This window comes from Dermacentor silvarum, chromosome 3, assembly GCF_013339745.2.
Source record: "Dermacentor silvarum isolate Dsil-2018 chromosome 3, BIME_Dsil_1.4, whole genome shotgun sequence".
NCBI classification, from domain to species: domain Eukaryota; kingdom Metazoa; phylum Arthropoda; class Arachnida; order Ixodida; family Ixodidae; genus Dermacentor; species Dermacentor silvarum.
The window spans coordinates 139,139,124-139,161,770 of record NC_051156.1 but is presented as its reverse complement, the minus strand read 5'-3'; the positions used below and the strand labels follow the sequence as shown (position 1 = coordinate 139,161,770).

Below are 22,647 nucleotides of genomic sequence, written 5' to 3'. Positions count from 1 at the left end.
CACTTTCGAATGTGTCTTAAGCTGAAGTGTACATATATATACGTTAACGATACTGACATTAGGATGCAAGATAGAGTGTTTCTGACACACTGGGACTTAACAAGAACGGTCTTCGAAACAAGCAAAGACGGCATCCTAAACAAAACATGTGCGAGCGCGCGATAATATATACGCACAGCGACGTCACGTACACAGTCACGGGGAGTACGATACACTATCGCTGTAGCCCCATCTCAGCACAGGCGCCATTGGATGAAGGAGGAAAATAAAGATAGATTAAGACAATTACGAAGCCGCAAAAAAGTAGATAAGGGATATTGCTGTGGCACTAGCACGAATAACGTCAGTGTAAGACACTGTTAGCGAACTCTATAAGCTTATTTGTCAACCATACGCTCGATTATCATGATCTTTGACCCCGCAGTAGCAATTTCGAATCACAACGTGTCTGTAGTTGGGCAGTAGGGCTCTCAACATACCTAATATCGACGATAATAAACAGGGAATAAAAGCAAGCAAACTTATAAAAGATACAAATTTAAGCAACGCCTTCGTTTTTTTTCGTTTTTTTTTATGCATCTTCGCACATAATGCATCTTGGCACAGAGATACTACAATTGATGCATTACCGTGCGCTGCTACTGATGACGCACTATTGATTACAGATATCTCACTCGCATGGTAATGCAACATTATCACGCCAGCAGCTTCTGTATCTTTGTGGTTGATAACTCTTGGATCCCACCGAAAGCGTGAAAGATGGGTCTGGGATGCGGGAAACAAGAGAAAGAGAGAGAAAGATAGAGAAACTAGCATGACAGAGAGGTTAACCAGACGTATATAGTTATGCTTGGCTACCCTCCACAGGCGAAGGGGTAAGGTGATTGAAAGAGAGGGGAGCACAAAAGAAATAAACGGCGTGCACGATCCAATAGTAGCAGGCAGTGTTCTCAAGCCTGTTTTGCAGACCACTAGAGCTTTGGAACTTAAGGGGCGCTGCGAATATGTCGATCTTCGTGGGAGTTCCTATGGGAGCATTCGCCTAGAACTTTCTGTTTTGATAGTGGACGATTCTCCAATCTACCAAGGTCTGCGCACATCGCTCGCTTTTTTGACGCTATGGCGTGGGCGGATGCAAGAAATTTGCGAGTGTCTCCCCACATATGAATGTGTCGCACGCGTGGCTGTCGGCTATACCAGTGAGGAAGGTAAGGGAGCTATAGTAAATGCGACCCCGAGCCACAAATTGTACAACGTGGTTTCAAACACACTATGCGGAGCTCAAACGGAACGGCGTAATAGTGGCCCTTGTCACAAAATTGCCGGCAATTCAATTGAAGATAGATGGAGATATAAATTTTCAATTTGGAGCTTCTAGAACACAATAGGGAGCAAAGAGCGGCGGCAACGTTTGCAGGATTCCGGGACGAAAAATGAAGAGAAATGACATGATCAATCACCTGAAAGGAGACAATAGAGAAACCTTTCCAGGAAATGGGGCTCATACACGATGACCCTAAACTTTGATTCACTAAAACGGCGTCCGCGTGCCTGTGTAAAAGTGTTCCCGTGTGAGCGCCCACAACGCGAGGGTGCGCAAAGCGATAACACGTGCATTTATGCGCTTACATTCGTGTGGGTTCAAATTATCGATGCACACGTTCGGTCTTAACAAAGAGACGAGCGGCTGAGCGCACATTAATGTCCGTTAATTACTGGACATCGGAAAACAGGCTAGGGGCGTTGCTATGTAAAACGTAATTTCTACGGGCTTCCCGTCCCAACGTGGGTGCGGCCCGCGACCCCTGCCGACCACTAAGCCAAGAGTGGGTGGGGAGGGGTTCCTCAGGACTCAATAAAGTTATTTCCTCCTCCTCTCCTCCTTCTTCCGATTCCTTACAATTCATGTCACTCACCCTAAGGGTCGCAGATCCTGGTGATTTATCGGAGGGAGTGCTGGTTCGCGCGAGCTAATGACACAGGACAAAAAAGTGTGGAAAATGAAAAACAAAGAAAGAAAATAAATGCTTTAAGTTACTGTCCGAAGAAGCATGCTTTGGTATTTAAAACTGGATGGACAAAATGTTCTTTGTTGCTGGCTGACCAAACGCTGCATAATTCCTTTTCACATTACGACGATAGAAGAGAAGTGAAATTCTATGCTGGAATGATGAGTGGCAACGCAGCCAGCTGTGGAAGACGACGACGACGACGAACGCTGGAGCAGTGGCACGAGCGCGTGCCGAGCGAGAGCACGAACCGCTTGCTTCAACGCAGCCAGCTGTGGACGACGACGACTATTACGACGACGATGATTACGACGAGAGACGCCGAGAGCCCGGGCGCGCCATGGTATAGGAAGCAAGCAAGCATAAGGTGCTTCGCACCTAAAACCAGCTGCTCTCAGAGCTGCACAGGTGGCTCCCGCTCGGCACACGCTCGTGCCACTGCTCCCGCGTTCATCGTCGTCGTTTGCTTCCACAGCTGGCTGCGTTACCGCTAATCATTCCAGCGTAGAATTTCACTTCTGTCGTAGCAATGGGGAGGCCGTGTTTACGGGGCTATGAGCCATTGCTTAAGGTTGTGTGAGCCATTCATTGTCTTACGTAACGGACAGATTTAATTTTGAAGAAATTTAATGCAAATCCATCCAGAATGAACGCGCTCAGGAGAGGGCTCGGCGTCGACGTGCCCATTCTAGCGTTAGGGCTTCCGAAGCCCAGGCCAAACTTCAGCGAAGAGCCGCCGACCCCGAGTTGCAGGAGCGCGATGTTAAGGCCAAACGTCAGCGTCGTCTAGCCCACCAGGAAACCGACAAAAGCGGTGCACGCCTCGGCCACGCTAGCGCCAACTTTCCCGTTGCGACGGCCATATTTCAACGTTAGTTTCTCAACCAGAACTTCGGAGCCAGCTGCAGTGCGTGTGACCGGTTGTGGTTCAAGCACAACGTGGTACTCGTCAGTGCAATTAGTTCGGAGGAACACCGAAGAAACACACGACAAGCTTCGCTTACCCCCATCTCCTCGACAGGGGAGGGGCTACTGATTTTTTTTTTTTTTTGCGCGACCATTTGCTTTCTTTCTCCACTACTCTGTCTATATTTTTTTCCTTCCTTACCCCTCCCCCGGTGTAGGGTAGCAAGACAGAAGCCCCGTTAAGGTACCTGCCTTTCCCATCTAGTTTCTCCCTTTCTCTTACTTACCACTCCCCTCCCCCCTCCTCCAATGTCCCAATTTGCGTACTGCCTATAAATTTTCTCGGATCACTTTTTTAGTCAACACATTGATTTTGGCCGCTAGAAAATCCGCACACAGGCTAGTGCTTGGATAATTTTTCCAGGAGAATGGGGGAGCAGTGACTAACCCAGCCATGCTCCGCGGTCTGAAATGCTTGTCGACTTTAGTGGATTCAACTTGTTCTTCCGCACAAATAGTCCGAAGAAAATATTTTGGAACCTATTGGACATGGGGGAAATGTCATACAGGGGAGAGCTTTAAGAGAGCCTTTAAGCAAATAGTTTTCATTGCCGTGGAAAATATGAAGCAACGAAAAGCAGGGAGCCTTAACTGAAAAAAAGCTCGGTTTTCTCCCTTGCTCTTATATGGCTGATGCGTTGAGAGGGGCAATGAGCTTGAGTGATGGGACAACAACTGGGTGAGACAAGAATATGGAGCTCGATGGGATGTGATCAGGATTTCGGTAAAAAAACCACGAATAACACATTTAAAAATTTTCCGCAATTTTTGGGAGAGAAGCTGCAATCTTAGTCCTTTCCCGCTTGACATTTACGAATTTATTGTTAGCTAAGATTAACGGTACTGATAATGTAAAACTAATTTTAGAGACTGTTTAAAGGTGCTGTCGAAGTTTCTGCGTTGGAGTAACCTATTAAAGAGAATGTGATACGAAAGTGTTCATATTGGTGGATTCTGACAATAATATTTTTTTACCGCTTTGGTGCATTGTCATTGCGTCTCGTTTCGTCACTTATAGCAATATCAAAACGGTGAATCTCCGCCAGGCAAGACCGATGTACTCCTCCGCGGTAAATTATCGGGCTGTGCTATTATGTCATGCCTCGTGCGCAAAAGCTGCCCAACGCCAGTTTAGCACCGTGTTCAGTTTTCTTTCTGTAGCACTAAACCTGTGTTTGCATGATTACTTTCTCTATCGCGATTGAGCCCCGGAATAAAAAAAAACCGGCTGAAATTCTGTTTCTAATGTTTTTTATTTCCCTTTTTTTTTCGCGCTGGTCTGTGACTCGCAGAGACGTGGCGATTCGTGCGGTATGCGCAATCACGGGCTAATAGGCGTGCTGAATCATCTCTCGTATTTTCACAAAAGGTATCTTAAGCTGGAAGTGTTCGTAATGGTAAGTGTAAGGCAATCATTATGTTAGTAGAAGCGCACGCAGATCAGCAGAGCTTTTGCGAACAAAGCGTTCTTTAAAGTGGACCTGGGAGAACATGGCATAGTCAATACACCGACATACTACCGTCGTCAATTAGCGCGGCCACCATTGTTATAATTTTTTTAAAGGCATGGTCTCGTAAAAGGAACATTGGCCTGCTTTCAGATCGGTATTACCTTTGTTACTACGTACCAAACCATGAGAGAGGAAAGTTACAGGCCGTTATATGTGCTTCCACTCTCCTTTCTTGCAGGTCCCTACGGATTCCCTGCAAGCCCTACGATCCCTGGTGTCCCTGAACTTGAGTTACAACAGGATGCGCAGCGTGGGTGCCTGGGCATTTCGTGGCCTGGTGTCTCTTCTGAGGTTGTCGTTGTTCGGCAACCGCATCGTCACGCTTGACGCCATGGCATTTCAAGGGGTTGGCGGAAACCTTACAGTCATCAACCTGGGCGGAAATCTCCTTTCACAGGTCATTCGCAAGCACATTTCCATTCACGTAAAAAATTGAAAAATAAACCTGTAGCTCCAGGCTTCACTAACGTTCCACTGCCAAAAGCTTAGAGATGCGAGGCATCTTGAAAATAACGAGACTAGAAAGTTATGTCGTAGGCAGTATTCGCAGACAACATCCTCTTAGTTCTTTGAGTTGATTTGTGGGCATGTGAACGATACACTTCTCACACAGCCAGCAACAAACTTTTCTTAACATTTTTAGATAGTTGCTTCCTTTATGACCTTGCCGCCCTCGACCGTATGGTCTTTATCATTACGCTAAATTCAAACAATCATCGCTGCTGGCGCATCGTTAGACAATTCAAGGGAGTTGCTGGAGCATGACTTCTTTGAATACCTGGACCCGAATTCACAAAAATCTTCTTACGCTTGAATTTTTCGTAAGAAAGAAGTTTAGCCAATCCGAATGCTAGACATATCATTAGCGAAGGCCGCCAGCAAATAGCAAAGCGAACTTACGAAAGGAATGCTTTCTGAATGTGGCCCCTGTTCTCGTTGTTATACGGCAGATGAAAGACAAATGGAAACGTCCATTGGAGCATGTTCATAATGATATCTTGGGTAGATACAGGTAAAAGCAACTTGGCTTCTGTTAAACGCGAACCAAGAACGTTGTGGATTGCAGAAATGACAAGGTGCGCCCTGAATATACGGCACGCCAGCAGCTGTCTTTTATTCTGAGTCAGCTGTGCCAGAGCTGCGATAATAGTTTTTTTAGCAACAGCACAAACATACAAGACACAAAGATGAAGACGACCACGGGTCATTGTGCGTCATTGTGCGTTGCATGTATGCGCTGTTGTTAAAAATGTTGTTCTGCCACCTCGCCCAACTTTTCATCCTATTGTAGAGACTGCTTGCAATGTACGCCAGTCACTCATGATAGCCACAGGGCTGCTTATAGCACGGACAGCTGTCTAGCTTAGAAATTTGCATTGTTGCGAACAAGCAGATTGGTCCATGCGAAATTGATGCACCCAACTGAAGGGACAAGGATATTTATTTTCAGCCGTCATCCGCCTTTACTGGTCTTATTCAGTCTATGATATGTGCACAGTGCACTACAGCGCAGTGTCATCAAAAAGAGCACAGAATGAAGAAAAAAAAATGGAGGACGCTTAAGCTTCGCCTTTAAGAACGCGATAGCCATTCAAAGATCCCTGGCTTTTCACCAGGCTTTTTTCTCGAATAATAAAATTACAAATCGTCGCTATCACGTCTGTAGGTTGTGGTTAAGTCGTACTTTACGTAAGATTTTTCTGACCCATTTTACTATGAGAAATTCGATTTTTGTTCACTAACGTCTGGCGCCACGCGAAGGGCGTGCCCGGGTTCGGGATGATGTGGTTTGGCATGATTATTTCCGCCAACGAGGCCGGCGCTTACACCGGTGCCCCGCCGGATTTTCTGCGACATTGAGCGCTCACAAAGCGTTGTTAGTCATTTTGCGAATGTTCGCCCAGAGTGCCTCTTCTCTTTCTCCGTTTCCATTTAAAAATTCTGCTATATGTTGCAACAGGGAAGCAATTTCGTGTAGTGTGCTAGCTTCTTCCAAGTTTGTTAAGCCTTACGCGCAGCTCTTGTGCACTAAGCCGATACAGCTCATGTATTTCTCCTGCTTGGAGAACTTTCAATGAACTTTCCCATTCTGCCATGATGTTGCGATGGTCCTGATGATATTGAGTAAGCAGGAGTAGGAACATGGAATTGTGATCTTTCTCTGTGTATGTTAGGTTCCCTCGGAGTCACTGCAAGGAGTTGCTGTGCTGCAGCAGCTCTTGCTGCACGAGAACCGCATTGATGAGCTGCTGCCTGACCGGTTCCCGTTGGAAGGAAGGGCGCTAGACATTCTCAATCTGGCCGACAACCGCATTCAAACGTTGCCGGAGGCTGCGTTCGCACGGCTTGGGTCGCTCGTTTCGCTAGAGCTGGAGAGGAACGGACTCGTAGACATCCACCCGGATGCATTCCTAGGAGTCCATGGTGAGCAGCTGCTGCGCGCAGGAAACTTTCTTTTGCTGTTGAACGTGCGTTTGAGGCCGGTTTTATTACCATGCGGTTCCGCGTGCCGAATTCCTATGGGTGTTGAACGTAAAAATGCTGGTGTGCCGGGAGGGGGGCACACGTTAAAGATCCAGCGAGAAGTTAATACGCAGTCCCCTCAGCGTCAACTGTCGAGTACGGATTGTAGATTTAAAAGTTTAAAGGGATACGGACAAACAATTGAACATTTTTCGAAAATGCTGAAAATGTATCCTGAGTGTGTGATTACACCGAAAAGAAGTAGTCACTTAGCTCATTTTTGAGCCGATGGTTTTATTTTTGGCGTTTTTGTGAGCGCGCGCCTCGCCGCCCGACCCGCAGGAGTTGGAAGGCTTGACGTCATGACATCCTCGTCGGATAGCCAGCCGGCCGGCCGTGGTCATTCGAAGCGCGCCGACGCCGCCATCGCGAGCATGGATTCGAGTTCTGGTGTGTCTACCAGCGATGAGTACACGTCTGAAGACGAGGACCATTCCAACTTGGCAAGAAATATTACCGCTTACGGTTACGAGCCTTGCGCGTCAAGCGACGAAGAGCAGGCGGCCGTGGAAGTGCCGGTCAGGTTTTCGCAAACCGTAGCGCGAAGATTTCGCTCTGCACCAGACACTTATGCAAGAATTATCGGTTATTTTCTGGTGTAAGTTTTCGGCAGTGGGGTAATCGTGTAGCTGCCTAAGATTTACACCAGCAGTGAAGTAGAATACGCTTGGTTACTGCAAAATTAGCTGTTTTTGTCTGTTTGAGCTCTGCGCCACCAGGTGGCAGCACCATACGGGGCCGCTCACGTTTACGGTTCCGCCCGAACGCCCCAGCGCCCGCGTTTACCCGATTACCGGGCCGTATTTTGAAACGTTCCCCTAGGCAAAATTTCTTTTTTCGCTTTCAGGCGTGCGCTGATTGGCTGTTTTAACAAAATTGGATGAGCTGATTGGGTGGTGGAGTCCGACGTCATTCAATTTTGCTCAACCACCCAATCAGCGCGCACCCTGAAAGCGAAAAAAGAAATTTCGCCTGGGGGAACGTTTCAGAATACGGCCCCAAGCTAAAGCTCTTTAATAGGCAGGTATCCAAAGCTTACGCACCTTCTCGTCTCTGGGAAACGTGTGCGACGGCGTGTCACGACCGACGATGCCGTTATAACAGCAATGTCTGGGCATTTCCTTCCGCCGCAACGAACGCGTCAATACCGAGCGACGACCGCGGGAAGCTTCATGTAAGACGCACCACCTGCGTGGAGCGCCGACGGGGATAGTGTTTCAGACAAACCACGTGCGAAGATCGCCGAAAGGGGTTAAACAAACGCTGCAAGGGACCGACACCCCTGGAAACACTGCGACAGCTGTGGTCGACCTTGGCCATGGGTGGGTGTTATGATGTCAAATTTCAGCTTCTTGCGGCGGCCGCTTGGAGGCAAGGTGCCACAGAAAACCGCAAAAAAAAAAAAACATGTTTCTCGTTCTTTTTTTCAAAGCAGCTTGTTGTTCCGACGCAAAAATCCACCCGCCAACTTTTTTGTCCGTATCCCTTTAAGCCTATAAAAGTGCATCCTTAGGAGATGAGGCAACCTTGATCATGCCACCAGTGGTCTCTCATATAGATGGCAATACCTGATGGTTTATTGGAATTGTATAATAGGTGCAAGGGCAAAGCAAACGGCAGTCGAGGACGGCAGAAAATAAGGCCCTATGATGGAATTTAGAAATTTGAAGACATACGATAGAATCAGCTAGTTGCGAGAAAGGGTAATGGAGACCGCTTGGAGAAGCCTTCGTCATTGAGGATAAAACTGATTGATGTTGACCAATACTATCGCAATTGAAAAATAATGCCGTACTGTGATAGTTAGCATATTTGATGCTTCCGGTGCGTGGAATGAACCAGTGGAATGAAATGGTCTCTCCGGCCTTTAAGCACAGAGAGCAATATCACAACTGTACGTTTTTTCGCTAGGGGACCAATTCGTAGCCTGGTGCCATTGTGTTAAGGGAAGCGGTAACCCCTAATCATGTGCTCCCCCCTCTCCCTATTCCTACCTTCCCTATCTGACCCTGGCGCAGCGACCATGGAATGGTTGAAACTTGGTAATAACTTCCTGGCCGAGGTTCCTAGTGAAGCCCTGCAGAATCTGACCGCTCTGCGGGAGCTCGACCTCCGTGGAAACAACATTTCGGCCATTGCGAGTGACGCGTTTGCAGGATTCGGTGCCTCGCTCAAGTTCCTGTACCTTCAAAAGAACAGGTAAGCAAGTTAGACCGCGAAAGCTTTCTGAAATGTTGAAAAATTTGAAAGAATATAAAAATCTCCGCATATTAACCTGTCAAGCCGAGAATTAATTGTATGCAATGTAGCAGTTATGCGGTGTAGTACAAACTGTATTTCTTGGAATTCTAGAGAGGCTCTAGCGATTGTAAGACATAAATGTATGCATAGTTGAGAGTTAGGCTTCACTGGCAACTGTAACTTCTATATGCAGAAGGCAACGTTGAAAAAAAAAAAGCTTAAGAAACGTGTATGTCAACGTTTGAGGGAGTTAGATTTTGTTGCAACAGAAGTAAATTCCAGCACCGAGTAACATCAATAAATCCTACGAAAAGCGGACAAAAGATCCGTCAGAAACGGATGGCGTATGCGCATTTTTGCCTATACCCTGTTTTCTTATTGCTTTCAAATACGTGCATGCTTTTATTTTTCAGCTTTGTTTCTAATTTCTCATACATTTGAGTTTCTCTCTATTGTGCGTTTCTTTGGGCTACATCTACCAGCTTGATTTTCTCGACGCTATAGCCGCGAGTGTTAGCAATTGCGTAAGAGTCAAACAAACAGAGCCGGTCACTATTATGTGTGTTTTTGCCCGTGCCACGTGCTAGAGTGGCAACTGAATACTTAATGGCGCCACAGAGCTTTCGCTTCCAATTGCGGTCCTGGGCTGTCAAGACTTCAGTGTGTGCTCCAATTGTTATTTACAGGTTTCTTTCTTTCTTTTTCATTTTTTTTGTGCCTCGCCTCCGCCCTGGCTTCATCCTTTCGGGGAACACGTGTTCAAATAAGGACGCCGGTGGTTCGCCGGCCCTATACTTTCTCCCGAGTGCTTCAGTAGAACCCTTCTTCCTGTCTCTCCTTCCTCGCGCAAATCCTGCCGCTCTGTTCTGCTATTTCCCTCCAATGGAGACGCCGACTCAAAGGAGTGCGACATTTCCTACAAGAAACTGACAAGCGACGATACTATCAGGTCGCACTTGTTTCTCTCTGCCTGTTTTCTTTTTCCTTGCACGGTTCGGCATCTTCATGTTTGTACCTTGTAGAAAACACCTACCTACCTGCAAACACACAAACAGAAATTGAAAGAGAAGCTAACGAAAGAAATGCAAGAAACAGGTTTCTTGGTGCTGCGGGCGAATGCGTCGGCTGTATTTTCCTCCATCTATATCACCGCAAGGGTCCCTTGGGGTACCGGCCAGGGAAGAAAGCGGGAAGTGGTTATTGTTTCTTCCTTCGGGATTTCTTATTCTTTTTGAGTCATTTACTTTTTGTCCTGACACGCATGCCACCGTTTCTTCAAATGCCACGTTCGTTTCTTTCGAGAAAGTGAAAGACGAAAGAGAAACGTTTCAGATGAGCCAGCGGGGTTTTCGCGTTTTGTCCACTATTGTTTCGATATACGCTGTCGTCGATGTCGCCACTTCCCGGTGCTTCGTTTTAACTTGTCTATTCTTTCGTTTTGATTGCTTTTCCTTTTTCTTTTTCTGTGTTATCATGGTTTCTTTATGCGCCCATAAATGTATTCCCTATCTCCATCTTTCGGGGCGCGTCCATGCCTCTCAGGCTTTGCGCCATCTCCATCGACGTAGTTCCCACGGGGTTTCCATTGTGCGGGACTCGACAAAACTTTCTTTGGTGTGTTTTTATATGACCTCGCGAACGTCGAATTGAAATTGGAGTGAAAAGCAAATGCCGAGAGTTCACTGTAGTGGTAGAAAGCAGCGGAACCAAGGAAATTAGAATGTTCGACACAAAGGAAGAATTTAACTAGAATACTGCGAGTATGGGAAGGGGGCTTCGCTGGTGAACTGAATGTTCTTGTTAGCGATGGTAAAGAAACACAACGACCAACAGGTTGTCGTTATTTCAATATTTCGTCCACTGCCCACCATATCATCAGACTATATAAAAAAAAAGCATTGGCAGCTAAAAACATCTACGACATGCCGAGCGTATTAGATATAACTTTCGTCCGTCGCCTGGTATTTGTGGCTTCATATTGTGGAGATGGGTATGCACGAGGCTTACCCTACGAGCGACGGTCAGGAAAGCGCACGACGCTCCTCCAGTCCGTACCACACAAAGGCACTACGGCAGGGTTCGTCGACTCTCCGACACTGCGCAGAGAAGGCGCCGGAGTCAGATCGCCAACAAACACGGGTTTATTCGCCCAAGATACAGCACAGTGCGACAGTCAAGGCGCTTACGGGCCAAGGCTCACCGCAAGACCGATCGAGTACGCGCGCCCGCTACGCTAGGGCTAACCGGGTAGCGGTCCGCCAAGTGCGAGAACGAGAAGTCGCGAGAACAAAGGTATCATGTAACCTCCTCGTTGCGGGCCCGTGAGCATCTGCCGCGGCGAGGAAGGCGCTCAGCGGACGAGAGCTCGGGTGGAGAGTGTGCCCGGCGGCCGCCGCGCGGGAGGCCAATCAGGGCGCGTCCCGGTTCTCGCGGGGCAAGTCCAATCCCGGGGGGGGGGGGGGGGGGGAGAAGCACGGTTTGCGCAGAAAAGTAGGTCCAGCGCGCTCGCCATGTCCGCCATGTTGCCGTTACGGCGGCGGTTCCCGGAGATCGAGCTAAGCGCCACGCTCGAGCTGGGGGACGAGGCGCGGGAAGGCACCTCGATCCCCACAATATCGATAGGCAAAGTTTGTAGGCTATGCTTCAAAGCATCTGGGCTGTTTGTGTTGTGTGACTGGCAAAGCTGTCATGTCCTGTTCTATTTCCTTTTTTTTTCTTCGCTTATGTCTAAATGAAAGCAAGTGAACCGGCCGAATGTGCGCTGTCTGGCGCCAAGAAAATAGGAAAAACCAAACCTATTTTAAATGCAATAGGATAATCTTGTGTCAGCCTTGAGGAGCCCCTAAATATTTCCAGGTGATCTTCTGTAGTGACAGTAGCTTTTAACAAGTGCTGTAACTAATGTATATCAAGCCCGTTTATTAGCAGCTTGAAAGTCATCTGCCACAATGTGATTTTGTCATTGTGTAGAGATATCACCCCAAGCTCCGTTTTGATTATGCGATATCTGTCATATGATGTGGCATAATGCTAATTTTTTGCCGCGAAGGTGAGTTCAATTCAATGCACTTTGTAATACCACGATTTTCTGGACGTGTGCATTTCATTTAAGCTATACCTACAAGATATCCCGTAATCTGAAAAACAAAAGTAGCTGAACGAAAAGAAAAGTAGCTTTTTCAGTCCCACGGAAACTTTTGCACTCTGCCATCGTAAGTACGGCGATAGGAGGTCTAAGTAGTGTGAAAAGAAACACAAAATTGCCTTCGTTCCTTGCACTAGCAATGTCGTTTATAGAAACCCTTTGCGGTAAGATGTATGTTGGGCAAACGGGCAGGTGCCTTAATGATAGACTTAGAGAACACGATAACAATCTCAAAAAACCACGTGATGGGTGGCTCGATATTGCTTGTAAATCCTCAAGATGTCAACCATTGTTCCCTTCAGGGCATTCATCATTGTAAGCTTCAAGCATGACAATCTTACAAGCGAAGTCATTGAGCCGGAAAATATTTTGAGATTAGGTCCTTAGTGCATAAGCACCCCATCTGTTAACCTTTCCAGTAGGAAAATTGTTTTTCTTAGGAGACAATCATTTGCGCATGCGTGGTGACTTTGTGCGAGCGTTTAAAATTATACTCTGGAAAAACAAACCTCAGCTGGTAGTTCCCGCTTTGTGTGTCGTCTTGTACTGTTCGTGATAGTTCCCTCTGCACTATACAGCCCGGTGATCCCCCCATGTACTAACAAGCCCAAATTTCCAGTAACTGGCGCTGCATGTTGCCCTTTGTTGGGGAAGGTGTCACATTATCAGCAGTAGTGCACGCGAAATACAATTCGCCATCCTTCCCCCTTCATCCTTGTCATTTTTCATTCATACTTCGTCATTTCACCCCAGCATGCTTTTATAAGTAAACAATGGGCAAGCAAGCGTGTTGTCTTCTTTGTTTTTCTCGTACGCAACACAGGACCGACACGGCCATGGGCTTGCTTCTTAGTAGGGCGCAGTCGAGCGGAGAAAACGCCATCCTCAGGATTTTTCTTTTCACGCCGCGCTTCCAGGCTGATGTGGCGGGGTCGATGCTAATGCATCTTTCACCGCAGGCTGTAGCGGATGCAGCGCGCGATTACAGGCCGGTATTTCATTGTTCTCTGAGCTCGACCGGCCGTTGCATTTGCGGCTGATATAAGCGCTTTTCGTATCGGCTTTACTGCTGCCGCGTCGCTGCGCCGGTTATGTTTAGTTTACTTCACAGAGTGAGCGTTTAAGAGCTCATAATTGCTTTTCTGCGTCCGTTCTCTGTTTATGCTGTCTTCGGTGCGTGCAGGGGCAACTTTAAACAGGCGAACAGGAACAGGCGAACAGGAACACCAGGTTGAAACGTTGCGAGGTGTTGGCAGAGCATGGGTAGCTTCCGGTGAAACTCCTAAAGGGTTCCTGCTGAACTCTTGAATATATTAAATCATTATCTGATTGGTAAGGAACCTCAGAACACGGGTGATCACACTGTGCTTCATAACATTCGAAGAGGTTATACTTTCGTAGACGTGTTAGTGAGATCGCTGTGAAACTTTTGATGTTTGAGTTAAGCTAAAAAACATTTGCACATTTCGTCGCTTAACGTATAAAACAAAGCAATATAGCCAGTTCTTTTCGCCCGGCGTTATATACACTTAAATTTAAGGGACGAATGAAGAGGCGAAAAAACCTATACAGCATATAACTAATGGGTTATCGCATGTAGGTAACGCAAACTTCCGATTATCAGCGTTAAATGAAGCAGCCAGTGGAATATTCTTTTCCTGTCATTTCATTCCGCGTTGTGCCTATCGTAAGACAATCAGCCGAGAAACTGTCATCCTAACTGTACTGGATAACGTTGAGTACGTTCCTGCCGTGCCTTTGTTCCTCGTGGGCGTAGTTAACGTTGACTCCATCTCCCTCAACTTCACGCTTTTTGTTATCCTTAACACCCCGAGGCGAGTACCAGTCCTTCTTGCTTATTTCTTTAAACTAAAACAAACTCCCAGTACGGTTTCCGCTGCTACTGAAACATTCCTTTGTCTCGCATGTGTCTGGAACATTTCTTCCCGCCTTTTTTCTGTTCGCGCAGTAAAGCGTGTACGTTGCACTGCCTCGCACACTTCCGGTTGAGTTCTCCCTTTGCCAGGCTCAGTGGCTGTTCTCCACCTCTTCGTGATTCCTTGGGTTTGTTGTTTATTTTTTTTCTGACCGGCATTTCTCGTTTTGTGTTTCGCGCACATTGCTTCGCGCACATTGCGCGTCCCATTTCTTCCGCCTCGGTGGCCGCTCCTTAGCTTTCCTGCGATGATCTCCGCGCCACCGTTAGTGAATGGGCGTTTCGTGCAAGCTTTTGTTTTTGGTATTTTTTTTTCTTTCAGCGGATGACCGACGCCCTTGTGTTTGTTCTCTCGACTGGTCATTTACAGCTGTCTCCGTACTCCCTTCTTTGACGGGAACAACTGAAGGCGTGGGCGCTCCCATCTGGAGAGAATCGGAAGTCCTGCTCGCTGCCTTTGTTCTGCGCCCCTGGTCCGCCCTTTGTTCTACCGTGCTCTCTGAGACAGCACAGAGAAAAGTCGAATTGATTTCGAGAGGTACTCAGGAAGCACACGCTACTTTACGGTTGCTGTGTATCCTAGAGGAAAGGGAAGATGTTTGACGAGGAAAAAACGGGAGACTGAGGCAAGCGAGGTTCTTTCTTGAAATGCTCGAGAAAGCTTTTAACGCTGTATTTGTGCTTTTGCATAGTAGAAAATATAGTAGAAAATGTAGTAGAAAATGCATAGTAGAAAATGTATAGTAGAAAATGTATAATGATAAGCGGGTGCTTGCAACATTGCACTGAAATTAGAACAAATAGCGGGAAGAACACATCCTATTCACAATTTTACAGTTTACAAAAGCATGTTTACCAATATCATTCATTTTTATTGCTTCCCATTGATCGACAAACTTTCGAGAGATGCTGCACTAGTATGCACTAAGCGGTTACAATCTCAAAGGATCGGATACCGCTTTTTGTATTTTGATTGTGCTCTCCAGATCCTGTCATTATCGCGTCTCTCTGTTCATTCACGGAGCTGCCAGAAAGTTATGGGGCACAGAATCACTTGTCGCACTAAACGTATTCGTCATAAGCATGAAACAGAGATTCACTGACAGGTGTGTTTGTGACTCTATGTCGAAATGAACAGTTGCTCTATTGTGTCCTCTCTATTTAAAAAGCCGTAGGCACCCGTATGCCCCGTATCAAATAATCTTACGTGATCACATGAAATCTTCCCTGAAAACCGCCATGTGACTGTATAAACCCATATATCTTATATAGGGCATATAGGCATTTTTAATAGGGACGACTCAGCGGGTCCTCCCAAAAATCCTTAACAATTATGTTCGCCCTACCAACTTGTCTCCCGGAGAATTCAAGATGTATTGTGTTCACTTAAAAACATATACTCGTATATTCATGTATAACGGTGCTTATTCTATGACCACGTTTTATTGTTTTCTTGATCTGTATCAGACTATACTTGAATGCTGTCTATTTCTTCATTGCATGTCAATTTTCCTGTCAAGAGGCTTGCGTATGTAAAATGTTGAAATGAATCTTTTTCCACTTTGATCACTGTTGTAGTACGTTTTGAACTGCTTTAATTTGTTTAGCGCTAATTATGTACGTTACAATCTACCTGCTGTTATTGCGCTGTCATTTACAATGCCTCTTGGGTCCAGTCAAGCTTCTTGCGGCAGCGTTTAGCCCAGGAGCGCGTTTCTATAGTGTTTACTAGAAGAATAAATAAAAAAAGTTTAAGATATTATTGACTTGTAGCTGCATTGAGTAAAGTACCGCCGCATCATAGCGCCAAAGATCACTGATATCCTTAACTGAGGCCTTAAAGAAAGCAGTCTTCTCATGTGTAAGGAATATAGCAGGAATACAGATGCGCTATGAGAGTGGTCATGAAAACGATTTCGGAAATGGTGGAGCGGTGTTTGTGTTACTGGTTTTCTGAAACGCCTTTGTATAAATCCTACAAGTAACAATCAATAGTATATCTTAAAGATGATTATAATGACTAAACTTCTAAATACAATCAAAAGTGAACAGCATTACCGAAGCCATGATGATAAAATCTGCTTGGTTCTATACGCGACGCGTTATATTTTGAGAGAGAGATACCATACTGCTACAATACGAGTAGCGTTGATTGGATTTAACGTTTTTTTTTTAATTCGCTTGAGCTGCCTGCCGGCATAAGTTCTGTATAAAACTAAATATAAGCATGCAGGACCGTTTCATGCAGATACTGCAAAAGTGACGTATAGAATGTGCTGTCCATAATCAAGCGGTCATTGTCATCACATTGGTCACTGTTCAATTTCATAACTCCAAGTACACTTTCGCCGGCTGTCTCACCCCCAACGCACGTCCAAAGTAGATGGCGGGTATCCACTGCAGACACTTGTATTTGCACATTCTTGAATGCTAGTGCCGTTTTAAGTTTCCATGAAAATGTAGTGAACACGTTAGAGAAAAAAATGAGTCTTTTTATGGTACACATATTCAAAATATTGATTCACCAACCCATGAAAAGAAATGTGATGGTCTCATTTTTTTACCTACCTGTATTCGCGTCGATTGTGGACCGAATAATGTTCACTCACTCAGTCACTCACTCACCTACATAAAAGCTAAGACTGACGTATAGACCAATACGCTTCTTTCCAGTTTCCGAGTACTTCAAGGCCATTAGGTATGAATAAACATGCGTATGTAAAAAGAGTTCGGTGCCGTTCCTCGTGAACAACATCCAGTCCTGCAAGTGGCCTAGCAAGCTTATGAATTCAGCGATAATGTTGGGCGCAACGGCTTCTGCGAAGAATACGTCTTCAGTACTTCATGTGCTTTAGGCACTCGCTGAAGTCGGCTTTTGCGCCTAATTCCTTTTAGTTGGTTGTGCAAGAGAGAGTGAACTTGTGTTATTTCATGAGTAATAATAATCTTGCTCGGGATGTATGTGCGGCTGATCCGCACTTTCCGTAAACCGTATAGGACCACGTTGCTTGGAAACGTGTTTACGACTGTTACCTATTTTTTAATGTTTACAGGGTGCATTACATCGAGGCCGGTGCCTTTGACGAGATGAATTCGCTAGAGTGGCTATATCTGCACTCGAACGAGATCGTCACCCTCACGTACGACGTGTTCAAGCCCCTGCTGGGCACGCTGTCCATACTCGACGTTCATGGTATGACACGGCAACAATTTCTTTTTGGCAACTTCAACCTTGCACAGCGTTCGAAATTCTATAGGTTACAGAAATACCTATTACGTTACATCATTTTAATGAAATTATGTTTTATATACTCAACTTTGTGAAGTTAACGATGAAGTGAATACATTTTGGGTGGCATTGAGAAGAAAAATTAGGTTGTGGTGACGGCACGGGACATGTTAACGTTGTTAGATTAAGGTTTCTTGTGCGACGCACGAGGTTATCAAAAAACGAACGGTAACTTCATTTGTAGTCACTGATGTATAAGACGCTACAGCTTGTCTCCTCGGTTCGACCGAAATTTACTGCGGAAAGCTGAAAGATTAATACAGTTGTCACCTAACTTTACGGAATGTTCGGATCTACACGGCACAATTCGCTGCTTGACCTTGTTCTCTCAATAAATAATCTGATCTTTTGTCAGCAGGGAAATCGAGTCGAAAGAGTTCGGACTCCGGAGTATCTTGTGGGAAACCGTTATCGAGGATGCAATTTCGCAGCGTGAAAGCCTCTGCAACCTTCATTTCTGATATTAACCAAACTTTAATGTAAAGATATTGCAAATGAATATCCATGTGTTTCAGCTTAATAGACGTGTAACGGCGTCCTTGTGTCAGAGACTAGGAGACTCACACAGAGCCTGCGTAAGTAAATAATGGCCACATGGGCACTCAGAGGGATTCAATCGCAATAGTAGCAATTGTCGGGAAGTCACTCTGCTTTATAGTGGTGGGGTAAATGTCTTTGTTGAAGATTTAAATATTTGCCCCCAAGCTTAGGTTGGCCTTCGTCTTCTACATCAAGAAAGCCTCGCCAGAGTTCGGGATATAGGAGAATCTTTCAATCTTTCTTGCCCTCTCAAGAGGAAACTAGGTCAAGGACGAACACAACGTAACGAGACAAATCAGGTTAAGCGCTTCACCTGTTTAGTCTCACTCCATTGTATTTGTTGTTGTCCCAGTTGCTTCCTTACGCTAGGACACAAAAAGATGGAACTGCGCCAACCATCATAATTTCAAGCGTTTAGGAGAGGAGTGCATTAAAATGTAGGTACAATATCCACGCTCGGGGAGGCCATCGGGTCTGTAGGTGATATGAGCCCCCGAGAAAGGTGCCATGTTGGGGTACATTTAGTGGCAGTGTGTTTTAGAGAGATAGCCCTACTACTCCAGGTACAAACCGACAATACGCCTGGTTCCGTAAATCTGACCTTCAATCAAGCTCAGCCAAGGTCAAACTGGGACTTAGCCTGCCTAATGCGTTGTGGAGTGGTAACGAACAGTGGCTCATGGTCAGTCCTTCGTGCCACCACCGCCAGAGGGACTGGCTACATCCAAGTTCACTGCCGGTTCGCGCCGGGAGCGTCGACAGGGCCGAGTAGCGTCTGTGTGTTGTCAGTGGTACATTTGTAGATGCAGTAGTTACTGCTACAAACAATGGTCTCGTCCTTTCCCAAAGCAATCAAAACCGAGCTATCGCTCGACAAATTTGGTTTAACCGCGTTCAACCACGGCATCTGCGCTAACCAGGCGGCTAGCCTATGGCAGGGCAAAGTCGATTCTTTTTTTCTGTGCTGTTTCACTGGTTAACAATGACAAAAATTGGTCAATGGAAAAATAGATAAATTGATCATGTCTTGTTCCGAGATGAGCATGCAAAGCTGCAAATCTCCCTTATGTTACCCTTGCGTTGTTCAACGTATGCTGACCCACCGATAATGTAATGCTCCTGTCCCACCGACCTACTGACGTGCAGACAACCCGTTCCACTGCGACTGCGAGCTGAGCTGGCTGCGGCTACTGCTAAAGGGCCAGAGCAACATCGTGGTGAACCAGCCCCGAGAGACGCGCTGCGCCTCGCCCGAGGAACACGCGAGCACGGCGCTCGTCGAACTGCCCGGCATGCAGTGCGCCGCGCCGGCCTCGCTGCTGCGTCCGGGAGGCGACCACCTTCTATACGCCTCTCTGCTTCTGAGGACTGCGCTGGCCGCATTGGCCCTGCTCCACGGTGCCTTCGCCTCCTGAGGTCGGCGCACCTCGTCGCGCAAGACCCTCACCCATCTCGCCATCTGCGAACTTGCTGCCACACTCTCGTAATAGAAAATAAAACAAATAGAAGTAATAGTTTGGGCCGTGGGCTTATGGGAACCTAATGTGCAGCAAAACACATTCTTAAAGCATAGCTAAGGTGGCTATTCTTAAGCATTGCTTAAAGCATAGCTAGCGCTACGGGATGAAGTTGCAAACAGCTCATTCCGGTTTCAAGGTCAATGAACCCCATGAGATTGATTGAAAGAATACCACAATTATATAAATGAAGATTCGGCATCTTCTTTCGAATCACTAGGCTGGTATACTAGGTTGGGTGATGTTGATGAGATCCCGAGAAAATAGGCCATGGAAGTTCCGGTTATCACAATCGTTAAAAATAAGTGTGGTATTGAGTGGAGGAATTAGGAGATGACAGATTGGTGCCAGTTCGTGTGGATGGGAAAGAATAATTGGTTCTTCATGATGGCTATATCAATGGTGGTTTTGGAGTAAACTCGACTCAAACAATCGCAAGAGAACTCATGAGAAGCGTTCCTTTTCTGTTGATATGAAACTTCGCGGCTGGCGAGATGGGATGGGGCATGTGAGTGCGAACGCCAGAACTGGTGTGCCCCGGCTGTGTGCGCGTTCGTCTCTCGTGCTGTGAGTGGTCGGTCGAACCAGCTCCCGTGACAGCCAGCAGCTCGGCACTGCGTCTACTAAAAAAAAATGCCGTGGTCGGGCGCTAAGCGTAAGCTAGAGATTAGGCCTAGCGCTCGCGCTAGGCCTAAGCGTCCTTCTGCTACCAATTGCGCTGTGGGCGTGTGTGTGCTGTGTGCGTGTCTGTGTGAGCCCAAGTGCGTGTGCTTCGCCAGTCAAGTTCGTCATCCCACCCGAGTTGTTTGAATATATTCTTCGTGCACGACCGTACAGCGACACCTTTCTCCCAAGCTGTTGTGTTGTTTGTTCACGGGTGGTAGCTTCGACGACGAAGGGGCATTACGTGCGCTTCACCATTCGGCCATCCCGTCGTTTATGCCGGTGCGCTTTCTTGTAGAAAGGACAAGAAAATGCCACGTGCGCGTGTCTTTCTACCGACGAGTAAGCCCAACGGACTTCTCCAAGCTGGCACTTCAATGTGTGGTACGGCGACCCATGTGCTCGTGTAAGACTCTTGAGAGGTGTCGTAAATGAATTGTGAGTAGAACAGACAGATTACATGAGGACGACAGGCCACGTGGTAGCCCGAGCTGGTGCTTTGTGCAATGAACAGTTGAAAGGAGCTCATTAACGCGAACATCGCGCAGTTTTTTGCACGTTTTGCTCCGCACCGCGGCAAAGATGTGGCGCAGTTTTGAGTCCGAGAAGAGTTTTACTGAGAGTGCTGCCATCTGCAGATAGTTGTTTTCGAACGCAAGGAAAGGGTCTGTTTTTACGAGCGAGAGGACACGTGCAGGTGTTGTCCTAAGGGGAGCTGTTTGCACGCGTGCAGAGTATCGACATCGTGCTCTTTGTTGTCGCATTTTTTCCTATTATTGTTTTTTTCTGCTCTTTCCCTGTTACAACAACATGGCTTCGTGCAGTGGCACCGAATAAAATGTTGCAATATCAGTGTCTCGGCGTTGCAACAGTGAACTGGGTTCTGTTTATCCAAATGACTGCACAGGTTGCAGCTTAATTTTGGAAAGTGAAGTCAAAGCAGTGACAATTTTTTATATATAGAAAAAACGGCGTGACCATACTTTGGGAGAAAAGCTTGAAAGTAACAGGTAGTTTCGGGGAGTGACTTAACACCATGAAAGGTTGGCACGATGTATGGATCAGCAAGAAAACTCAACTGCTTTCGACAGCTCCTTAGACTCTTGGAAAAAGAGCGATGGAACTTTCAGAAAAGTTTGATATTACCATGGGTAATATACGTATGCTATTAGGCAAGCGTTCTGCGCAAGGATGTCTTGTTCATCGTCCTTAACGAGTATGTACCATTATTTTGCCGACAAGCAATGCAAATTCATTTTACTTGACCGTTGTATTCGGAGAGAAGAATGTTTTATTTTGAAACACAAGAATTTGAATAAGTGTAATCACTACGCTCACCTAGGTGAGCAGAAGATGACATCACGATAAGGGTAATTTAATGCGGATACGGAATGACCTGGATTTGAACTTTGTTGAGCTAACACTCTGTTAGCCCCGAAGACGCTTAGGCTTAGCTGTTATAGAGATCAGTTATGCTTTTGATGATTTGAATAAATTCGAGTAGTGCAGATTCTATGAGATGCTATAGCCTGGAGCACCCTATACTGTGCAATGGCAACATTAGGTGTCGTTCAAGGTAGTAAATAGTTGTGAAACACAAAGAGACATGCATGGTACAGAAAGTAAGTGAAGTCAGCATACCTTGAGTCAACCTTATTCGATAGATATGTACCAGGTATTTACACACTAGCATGTGTTGGATTCATCCCAATTCTAACAACACGTTACTGGCTTGTCATCTCGTGTACTGTACTATCACTGGAATACATTTAACGAATATGGCTGAGTGGCTCACCTCGGTGAACAATACAAGTGAGTACTTTTAGTATTGTTATTGTACTCTAAACAAAACTTCGGATTGTAAGCCTTTGAACTGTTGTAGTTACGTGGCCTGAGGGAAAAAAAGAGCGTGAGCAATCAAACATATCCCAAAGGCATGGGAAGTCAACCAGAACATAACAAGGTCGCCGGATCGGTATGACTGTTAACGCAAATGTTTAAACGTTAGCTGTTGTAAAGGCGAGAAGTTTTCACTCGAGCTCGCCTAACCGTTCAGGGATCTGAAGGTCCTACGTCTTCCATCACATTTCAGTGCAAATTATATTTTATAGCGTTCTCGATAAAGCTAATTCGCTCCAATGCGGTGTTTGAATGATCGCTGGCTTTGTAAGAATACACAGGCGCATCTCGGCGCGCAGGTGCGCGGTGAGCGAGGAAACGCCGGCGTCTCTCCCGATGCCATGTACACCATTTCGTTAGGGTGAGGTGGCGGCAAATGGCCGCTCCGCCACCGACTCACGAAGGAAA

The 22,647-nt window shown here is 46.3% G+C and overlaps 1 protein-coding gene across 1 annotated transcript in view; it reads left to right on the top strand.

Moving 5' to 3' along the window:
• LOC119445826 (chondroadherin-like protein) overlaps positions 1-21,189 on the top strand; it is a 128,684-nt gene extending 107,495 nt beyond the window's left edge. Inside the window, exons 5-9 of the mRNA XM_037710119.2 lie at positions 4,665-4,883; positions 6,661-6,910; positions 9,028-9,208; positions 17,385-17,524; positions 19,307-21,189. Coding sequence (XP_037566047.1) covers positions 4,665-4,883; positions 6,661-6,910; positions 9,028-9,208; positions 17,385-17,524; positions 19,307-19,575 — 1,059 coding nt within the window. The 3' untranslated portion in view covers positions 19,576-21,189. The remainder of the gene's footprint in view (positions 1-4,664; positions 4,884-6,660; positions 6,911-9,027; positions 9,209-17,384; positions 17,525-19,306) is intronic.
• The last annotated feature ends 1,458 nt before the right edge of the window (positions 21,190-22,647 follow it).